General features: G+C 39.3%; 1 protein-coding gene across 1 annotated transcript; it reads right to left on the bottom strand.

Moving 5' to 3' along the window:
• Positions 1-9,004: 9,004 nt before the first annotated feature.
• Positions 9,005-9,667, bottom strand: LOC106011448. Its single transcript, XM_013081168.1, has one exon. It carries the CDS (start codon positions 9,665-9,667, stop codon positions 9,005-9,007), a length of 663 nt encoding a protein of 220 aa, XP_012936622.1.
• Between the last annotated feature and the right edge of the window lie 567 nt (positions 9,668-10,234).

Raw genomic sequence — 10,234 nt, 5'->3', positions numbered from 1 at the left:
AATATTTACTACAACCACTCTAATTTATTGTTTTCTTGAATCATCATCGTTTCTCTAGGTAAAATACAAGACTTAAAAACTGAAAGCAAAAGTGATTAGATGCAAAAAAATGTATTCTTTATTCCCTAACATGTAATATGATATATACTGTGGCGTTCAAAAGAAACTTAGAAGTGCATTTGTGCTTGTATTGGGATGCTTCAACATTGGTGGAATCGATATGCATTGCATACTAAATGAAAGGAAAAAATCATCCCTACAAATGATCCAAACGTTAGGTATAAATTGATAAATCGCTCTAACTCGGGATCTTTGACTGATGCAAGAAGACAAAACTATATAGGCCTAATAGTAATGTAAATGAAGGAGGGGGTGGGGGTTCTGTGGAATTGTAAAAAATTATCCTTGTGACTTTACTTTTGTTTAAGTTTTGTTGTACTGTGTTTGAATTGTGGCCCAAAGCCTTCTAAACAGTAGACTTAAAAGTTTGTTATTGCTACTATCTCAACGTGAAGGCAATTTAACTGCCAATGGAACAAAAGAAGCAGGGCCCAGTTAGTTAGTATAGTTAGTTAGTTAGTTGGTTGGTTAGTTGGTTGGTTGGTTGGTTGGTTGGTTGGTTGGTTGGTTGATTGGTTGGTTGGTTAGATAATGCAAAGTGTCGAGGCTATCAACAAATCAAGCTTGATTATTTTAAGTCAAGGGCAGGATCCGTCTTGGAATGATCTCTCTCAACAATCGAGGAGTAAACATTGAATTTGTTGTTAGTTTTGCTGTCTTTTCCTTTGTTTAAACAGAAATCAAAGAGAAACAACAAAGAGACCGTCCACAGTGAGGGTTGCTGCGATAGCTGTTAACAAATCACTTTAGAGCAGGAACCACCGACATGAAAATAGCACACGGAAATCAAAGTCTTAAAATACAAGAAACTGTTCTTGGTGGAGATGCATTATTGTTGCAGAATGTGCTACATGAGGTACGTGTCTCTTATGAGCTGGAGAATCAGAAACGTGGATCTTTTTTTTTCCAAACAAGAAAAATTTGTGAACAGGAATAAAGACAGTTCTGGTGGCCACATATTTTATCAGGACCAACAACTGTAGGAGAATTGTGTCCCCTTTTATTTGGTTCGTACCAAGTCCAATGGGTTCTGGTGGGTGGAGTGAGGGGTGTCAATTTGAACGTGTGCGCGGTAAAATGTAGTGACTTGAACAGGCTGGGTATGTAGAATTCGCACTAGAAATTAAAGATCCTAAGTCGGTTATCGCAACGAGGCGGACTAAATTTTGGAGCCAAATTGGACGTTATCAATTACTTTCTGAGATGACTAATACATCCTGAAGCCGAAAAGCGCCCACGTTAACTAACGTATTACAAGTTTTGTGGTGCGCACTACAAGGAAAATTTAGCCAGAGATGGGCCAATTTGGCCAGCACATCCGGTTATCGGGTCCAGGGGAGAGGGGACCAATCAGATTACAGATAGGACGACCGACTTCCTAATATGGTTAGAGACTTGCTCGCTGGCTAGTGAAATTGACACGATGTCCGAGGGGAAGGGGAGCGGTATAAGGCAGCATGCTCGCTCTGTCGCTGTGGGTACAATATTCCGAGATGGTGCATCTCCCTACATGGAGCGCAATGTTTGATTTCGAGGTCTGGGTACAAAAAGTATCACACTACTATTTAATATTATTTATGAATTCACAAGGTACTCATCAAATCCTATTGAATGTTTAAAAAATCGTGTTATATGTTCAAATCTGGTTTTCATTTTAAAAGAAATGTTGTTGCGATTTTTTATTAGTTTTCCAAAACACTGTTCTTTAATTTGTATTTTTCATTGATTTGATATTCCCAAACGGAAAGTTTATGTAATAATGGCAGACGATTAAGTGAGAAAGAAAATCAACTAGATATTTTCAGCAAAAGTAATTCAATTCAGATATGAATAAAAACCAGTCAGGCCATGAAATTTAGGATCGACAGATAATAGTCAGCTGCACTGTAAACATAGGGCTCGATTCGCTATCTTGAGGGATATCCTTCAGACACCACCGAATTATGCCACTTTAAAAAAAAATAAAAAGGACAATAAATGACGACGTTGTTTTTACGTCCCCATCGACACAATTTAGATATATGGGAGGTGGATTCCAACCATGAATGTCATGCTATGAGAGGGTACAACATTCCATCAGAAAGACCAGGACAACCGATACAAATATTTATTCCCACTCTGGGATCGAACTCGAGTTTCCCACGTGTAACAGCATAACGTCTAACAACTACATTTCAGATGTCAGACGTGGAAAGGGGCATCGCTTTAACTATATAAAAAGACATTAAGAGACACACATGTCGATCAATGTTTCAGGAACGAAACAAGATGCTGCGAAGCGTCCAACCGCTACACAAGAGATACATATTCCCTAAAACAGATCACGGAAATAAATAAGTTCAAGATTGGAAAGCTCACCAAATTTTCTGACAACTTGAAAAGAACGAAAACTCTAGTGAATAAAAAACAAATTGGTTGTTAGAGTAATTTTAGGGGAGTTAACTATATTTCTGAAGTAAATGTACTTCTGAAGCTCTCTTATACATGAGTAGGAGAAGATTTACCATTTAGACATTTCGATGGCTTAATTTGGCTTGCTTTGCGCATTTTGGGGGAGGAATGCCAGGAATGTGTTGGCCCCTAACGGATATTTGAGATGCTTTCAGTGAAATAAAGATGTAATAGTTGATGGTTTACACGCCCATTGAAATGATAAAAATCATTTAGGACGCCAGCTGCTTCGGCCCTGCCTGTCAGGTCCAACTAGGGCTGAGAAGGATACAACGTCCCAGCTGACTGACAGAGATACTCGATTAGCCAAATCCTCAGCTCATTTTGTTTGGCATCTCTGAAAAAAACCCTGTCTAGCAAAATGAGCTGAGGTTTTGGGGTTCTTTATTTTCAATGTAGGTGCTTGCGCCCCGTCGACAAAACTAATTAGATCATTTAGCAGGCGGGCTTCGACCTCCTGGTCAGTACTAACCTAAACTAAGAAGGATTGTACATACCAGCAAAATTAGCGGTTAGTCGATAAAAATTTTCCCTACACAGGAACCAAGCTCATTTCTTATGCATGCCGAAGTGCCCAACCCGCTACACCACAGACACCTTTAGCAACATCCTTTGTAATGTAAGTTTAGAGGTTCCCTATACAAGTTTGAAATCACTTTTCCCCGAAAAGTCGGGACTGAAATTTTAGATAAGAAAATTGAACACTTCCTGATACCAATAGACAGAGCAAAACTTATTGGGAGAACAATGTTCGAAGCAAAACGTGCTAAATGTCTTTCACTGCAGGATAATTTGTGCAATAAAATTGTGACCCCCCAAAAAAATTCTTTTTAAAAACTATAGAATGTACACCAAAAAGTGCGCAAAAACCACAAAATTCAACCATAATTTTTATCTTGTTGCCAAAATATCACTTCGCCAGAGCTTTTAAGAAATATCAGCGTACATAATCAATTTCAAAATAATCACTAGATAAAATACAAGTCTGGATAGCAAATAAAGAAGAGCAGAATGTATTATTTTAAGACAAGGGTCACTAAGGCAGCGGCTCAGGAAGAATATAAGCAAGTACGTAGGGGGAGTCAAGAAGAGATTGAGAGAGTTCAGTCGAAAGTTTATAGGATGTCTAACAGAGACAACAAAACACGCAGTAGAACATGATGACAGAAAATCTATTACGTATATAGATTGAAAATCTTGACTTTGCAGATAATTTTGCTTTACTTTCAAATAGGCACTTAGCACCAACGATTGTTATCTCAGAATGACAAAATTTGAGAAATTTGACGTAAAAAAATTTGAATTGTACAACATGTCAAGTTTTCTTTAATGCGATTCTTTGAATATCTTGATAACGACTCCGAATAACCTAACGATTTTGATAGATATAACATGATATTTCTGACCTTAATTACTTTGAATGGTCAAGAATGCCAGATAGAATTTTGTAATTCTAAGGTAGGGAGATGAAGGAGAAAATGAGAGATCCTGTAAATATCTTAGAGATCCAAACAAGACCAAACTAAAACCACCACAAAGTAGTAGATTTCCATAAGAGAAACGTCACTAGAGGAACTTGATTCCTTCAGTCCCTTGGGTAGCAGCATATATAGACAACGTGGAGGAACAGATGCATAAAGACAAGAATACATAAGCAAGACAAGAGGATCTTTCACTCATGAACGTACGGAAGTCAGGAATAATTGGAACAAAAACCAACACAGTGACAAAAGTGTACTACTCTATGCATCAGAAACATGGTGACTTGCAAAAAAAAATGTTAATAGCTACAGGCATTTAACAATGGCTACTTACTTTTAACTAAGAATTCATTGGCTTGATAGCATAAGAAATGAACAACTATGAGAGCTAATAAATCAGAAAAATAGGTGTAGAAATTTTTTTTAAAGTGAAAATGGAAGTGAACTGGTCATACCTTGAACAAACCGAAAACACACAATACTCACCAAGCCTTAAGATGGATTCTAAAAAGAAAGAAACAGAAAAGAAGGCCTAAAAGTACAGGAAGAACGGACTTGGACATGGAGAGCTCGTGCTGGTGGCGTGTACTCAAGTATGGGGTGAGAAAAGGTGATGATGATGTTGTTGGTTTTTTTGTTTTTAAATTTGTTTCTTTAATGGACCTGGTGGACCCCACGAAAAAATCTTCGAGCGAGAGCAAGGCCTTTTTTCGGTTCAAATGTCATTATACTCAGAGGAACCTACACTCATCTAAATAACTCCATTCGAATTGCCATTGTTCCTGGACATTCAAACATATGTTTGGAATCTTCTTTTTCATGGCTGCATCTTCATACACAAAGTTCTGATACCATCTCAAGCTCAAATGATGGTCCGACCGCAGTCTCACTAGCTCATCCTGGTCCCATCGACATGGGATATTTTGTTCCTGCTTATTGGAGTACCCAGAATACTCCTGCTGCTGCTGCTGCTGCTGCTATTGCTGCTGCTATTGCTGCTGTTGATTATGATGATGATGATGATAATCATGGTAATCATTAAAAATTTGTCACACGTAGCTCACGCAGAACTGGCACAAATTAAATTTGGAAAAGGGAAGGGGGGGGCAGTAGACCAGGCGCAGTTCGTCCATAGAGCACGATCGTGCAGTGCCGCCCAAATTCTTAAAATAACGTAAAACACCCACAAACATAAAATAAAAGAAGCAAGAAACAAGCAATAACCAGATATAATATAAAAACTGTCATTTCTATGTCTATATCGCCGTAAAACATCTACTGTGCCATGCCAAAGTCCACACGCTTTAACTAAACACAATAGGATATTCAACACTGGTAACCTGACCTATAAATCGCTCTTTGGGATAACCCAAGAGATGACGACACTCGTAGCGAGTTTGGCGGTACATAAATATTAATAACCCGGCACATCTCATGATATGTGCTCCTGCCGAAAAGTGCCGATACATAGCCCACAGTAGACAGTCTAAAAATAAACGCGACAGACTGTACCCTATTCAATGCCCAAAGTATGTGAGCCTCGGAGCAATCCAGAGGAGTACTCAAGTGAATTATTATTGGTTCATCGTCTTGCCGCTATTTTAAGTTACTCTATAACCGTGAACCTGAGGGAGGTGAACGTGACATACTTAAGTCCCGGTCCTATGGGTTGTGCCTTTGAATGGATTGTAGTGGAGTGTTCAGTTCTCATGCAGGATGAACGAATTTGATGTTTCACTAACAAACAGATTTTAAGTTCTAGAAATCAAAGCGACAAATAAAAAGAATGAAAATAAAAGGACGAGGTCCTCCCTCACCAACCCAAAGATCCTAAAATTATACACCATCTCATTTACTACGCCCTTGACAATCTTCAGCCTCTGAGAGCTTAATTGTGCACGCCCACTTTTTAGCCCCACGAGCCGCCCCTGTGGTAGTTGTACAATCAACTGCAACGTTGAACATCCAGGCCTTTATGAACATCTGATTAAATATGACCAACTCTATTCAAGTCTAAAGTATTTTTTTTCTACTTCAAAACCAGATAATGAGAATGATCACGATGATGTTACTTGTTCAGGAATCACGCTCTAACCAAATTCCCGAGGCTATCTAAAACAGGCTTCTGACGTAAACTGCTGATGGTAAAGACTTGTTTTCTCATTCCAGACTCATTGCTCTCAATCCTGCTACCAAAGAAACTCCTCATTAAGTGCAATGTAGCCTACTAAAAATACTAACATAATTCTCTTCTCATCTTTAATTAATAAATGCGTACACAAGTTTCCGGAAATGGTTCTTATTGCCAGGATGGAACAAACCACAGCCTACTCATGGTCTCTATTTGTGACCAATGTATCAAGATCTATGATTAGAATTTCCTTTGAGTGTAATGCACGCGGCGCGTTTCTTGAGGTGGTACATTTAAGGATTCACGTCAAAATACGTCACTCACACATAGTCCTGAACTTGTCCCAACACCTATAAGAAACTTTAAGATGCTCCTTTGGCTTATCATTCAGGCATTTTGCGCATAATCGACACACTTTTGATCATTTATGAAGCGGTCTGTTTAACCCCAGCCGGTCAGAGCAATCCCGACAGACAGAGAAATAACGTTCTGGCAGACAGACGGAGGCACTGGAAAAAATATTTTTCTTTCCACACGGGAATATGGCTCATGTCTTTTGTGTGCAACAGTTAAGCGTCTAACCGCTACAACTACGTACCACGCACAACGCAGACATCGGTCTGTTTTGGGTAAGTTTTACGGCTCCTGCAACACAATAAGGTCTTAATATTATAAGTGCCGAAGATTAGAGGTGTTACAAGATAGTAACAAATACAAAAAAATGAAGGTTTTAACGAGTCAAAGGGCTATAATAATTATTATAATAAATCATCATGGTTGAAGAAACAACAGGTGGCCAAATTAGTGGCCACCTTCGTCATACACAAAATCCAGTTGCTTGTGGGATTCATGGTGCCATGTAGCCCATTTGTTATTAGACAAAACAGGAATGCAGTTGGGTGGGCGGACTCTAGATATTAAGTATGAGGAGTGTTTTGTTTTATCTTGTTTTGGTGTTTTCGCTTGTAGTTCCTTGTGTTCGTCGGAAGACTGAAAAAAAAGGATCTTAATTGAGGACTGCTTTTGCACTCACATCATATTAAATTAGCAGTACTAGAAAGATGTTATGAATTTGATATTATATATATATATATATATATATATATATATATATATATATATATATATATATATATATATATCTATATCTATATATATATATATCTATCTATCTATCTATCTATCTATCTATCTATCTATCTATCTATCTATCTATCTATCTATCTATCTATCTATCTATCTATCTATCTATCTTACTTACTTTACTTTTTTCTTCCGCTTGTACCCTGGGGTGTCGCGGGGAGACACAGGTGTCTGTCTGCAGCAAGTCGTGTGGCCTGTAGGAGGGACATCCCATGATCGTTAAGGGTGTCTGCCACAGATTCACTCCATCGTCGCCTTGGTCTTCCTCTGGCTCTCCATCCAGAATATTTAATGTTGTATGCTCTCAGAGCTGGATGGTTTGAGGGCATCCGCGTGAGGTGTCCGAACCACTTGACCCTTTGTTTTTCAATGTGTGGTAGGACTGGTGTTGCTCCCACGGTGTCCCTAATGACTTCATTTTTAATTTTGTCTCTTCTTGTTTTGTTGACCGCTCTTCTTAAGCATTTCATCTCGCATGTGACCAGTTTCCTCTCTAGGGCTTTTGTTAGAGTCCATGTCTGGCACTGATAAGTGAGCGTTGGAAGGAAAATGGCGTTGATGAGCTTCGCCTTGGTGCTCATGAGGATATTGGGATGTTTCAGGAGAGGGCCCAGTTGGTAGCTGACTGCGTTGGCTCTCTGGCATCTAGTCTCTATCTCTCGATCTAATTTTCCATTTTCTGTGAAAATGCTGCCCAAATATTTGAATTCTCTGCTTTGTTTTAGTTGGGATCCATTGATGTTGATATCCACTTTACCTGGTCTCCTGCTAATTGTCATGACTTCGGTCTTGCTTATGCTGATCTTCATGTCATATTTTTCGCAGCTCGCATTTAGTTGGTTTATATGCTCCTGTAGCTGAGTCTTGTTGTTAATCATTGCCAGGTCATCTGCAAACATGAGTTCGTTGAGTGCCTCTGGGTCTGGATTGGCCTCTTTTGTTATCTGGTCCATGTAGATCACGAAGAGCAGAGGGGAGAGATTGCAGCCCTGTCTCACTCCGGATGTTACTGGAAACCAGTCCGATGTTCCACTGGTAGTTCGGACAGCGCTTCTGCTGTTGGCATAGATAGCCCTGATGTTGTCTAGCAGTTGTCCCTTGATGTCGTACTGCTCTAAGATCTTCCATAGCTTGTTTCTATTTACTCGATCAAAGGCTTTTTCTTGATCCACAAATACGAGGTGGAGATCTTTGTCGTATTCCAAAGCCCTCTCACACAGTTGTCGGAGTGCGAAGATTGCATCAGTGCACCCTCTTCCTTTTCTAAAGCCAAATTGGGCGTCACTGAGAAGATGTTCGGTTTTTGCGCGAGTACGTCGCTCTAGGATTTTTGCATACATTTTCCCAACATGGCTGAGAAGAGATATGCCTCTATAGGTGTTGCAGTCTTTCTTGCTGCCCTTTTTCTTCCATATTGGCACCACTATCGCATTTTGCCAGTCTGCTGGCACTTTTCTTTCTTTCCATGCTTTTTGAAAGATGATTGTAAGCCAATGTATTCCGGTTTCGCCGCATGCAAGGATGGCTTCGGTAATGATGCCATCGTCTCCAGCTGCCTTGTTCTTTGGACTAGTTTTCAGTGCTTCTCTCACTTCACTCTCCAGGATGGTAGGTTCTGAGTGCTCAGGGTAGTTGGCGGTGAATGGGCACTGTGTGTTTTGTGCCTGTACTGATGGGTTTAGTAGTTCTTGAAAATATTCTTCCCATCTTTTTCTTCGTGCAGAGCTTCTCCATTAGTATCGTTGATGACAGTGGTTGGTACATAGGGTTCGTCTCTCGTTCTCATTGTCTTTACCTTCTTGTAGAACTCTCTCGGTGAGGTCTTGCAGGTTTCACTTAGTTTTTCGCCATACTGGGTCCATGACTTTTCTTTTGATGTTATAACGACTTTCTTACTGTGTCTTCTTGCAAGTCTATATTTAATGTAGTCCTCTTCGTTTTTTGACTTGACCCATACATTATACAGTCTCTTTTTCTCCTTGATAGCATCTTTAACTTCTTCGTTCCACCAGGCTGTTGCTTTTCTGTGTTTTCCTCTTGTTTTCTTGGTACCACAGATTTCTTTCATTGTGTCCAGGAGAGTTGTTTTGAAGGTACCCCAAGCTTCCTCTACGGTTAGTATTGTAGAGTTGATAGAGCCTAGTTTGTCATTTAACGTGCTTCTGATCTGAGCCTGCACCTGATCGCCTCCAAGTTTATGCATATTTAGTCTCTCTTGCTGTCTTTTATGTTTTTTTGGTTTTCTTTCTTTCTTGGTGGTCAACGTTGTGATGATTGGCCTGTGGTCTGTGTCCAGGCCTGCATTGGGGATGGCTCTTGAGTCTGTGATTGTGATCCGCATTCGTGTTCTCGTTAATATGAAGTCGATCTGTGATGAGACCATGATGTTGTTCCATCTGTACCATCTATCTATCTATCTATTTATATATATATATATATATATATATATATATATATATATATATATATATATATATAGTTTTATATGTATGATTATACACACATACATACAGACACACACACATACAAACACAAATACACACACAAACAAACTCACACATTACTTGATTGTCCTTTTTGAGTAAAGAGAACCACATCAACAGAATAATGGTAATTTAATATTGGGAAAGCACAAGACAGACAAGGACCTACAAGTGGCGCCCTTCTACCACCCGCTAGTCTGCTTACTTTTAGGAAGGGCTTTCACAAATCTGTCTGCCCCGGTCATAATCAGTTGTAAGACGCAAGGCGTTATTTGGAGCTATGAGGATTGAAAGGCTAAAAAGTGACTTTCCATGCATCTTTTGTTTTCTGGATCTATTGAAAGTATGTCTTCTCATTCACCTAAGATCAAAATAAACAGCTATAATCGACAATATTTTTTGGTTGAAATTTTGATTTATTTTGG

The sequence above is a fragment of the Aplysia californica genome, unplaced genomic scaffold (assembly GCF_000002075.1).
Source record: "Aplysia californica isolate F4 #8 unplaced genomic scaffold, AplCal3.0 scaffold00119, whole genome shotgun sequence".
NCBI classification, from domain to species: domain Eukaryota; kingdom Metazoa; phylum Mollusca; class Gastropoda; order Aplysiida; family Aplysiidae; genus Aplysia; species Aplysia californica.
The sequence above is the reverse complement of the archived record's forward strand: the minus strand, read 5'-3'. Positions and strand labels throughout refer to the sequence as shown.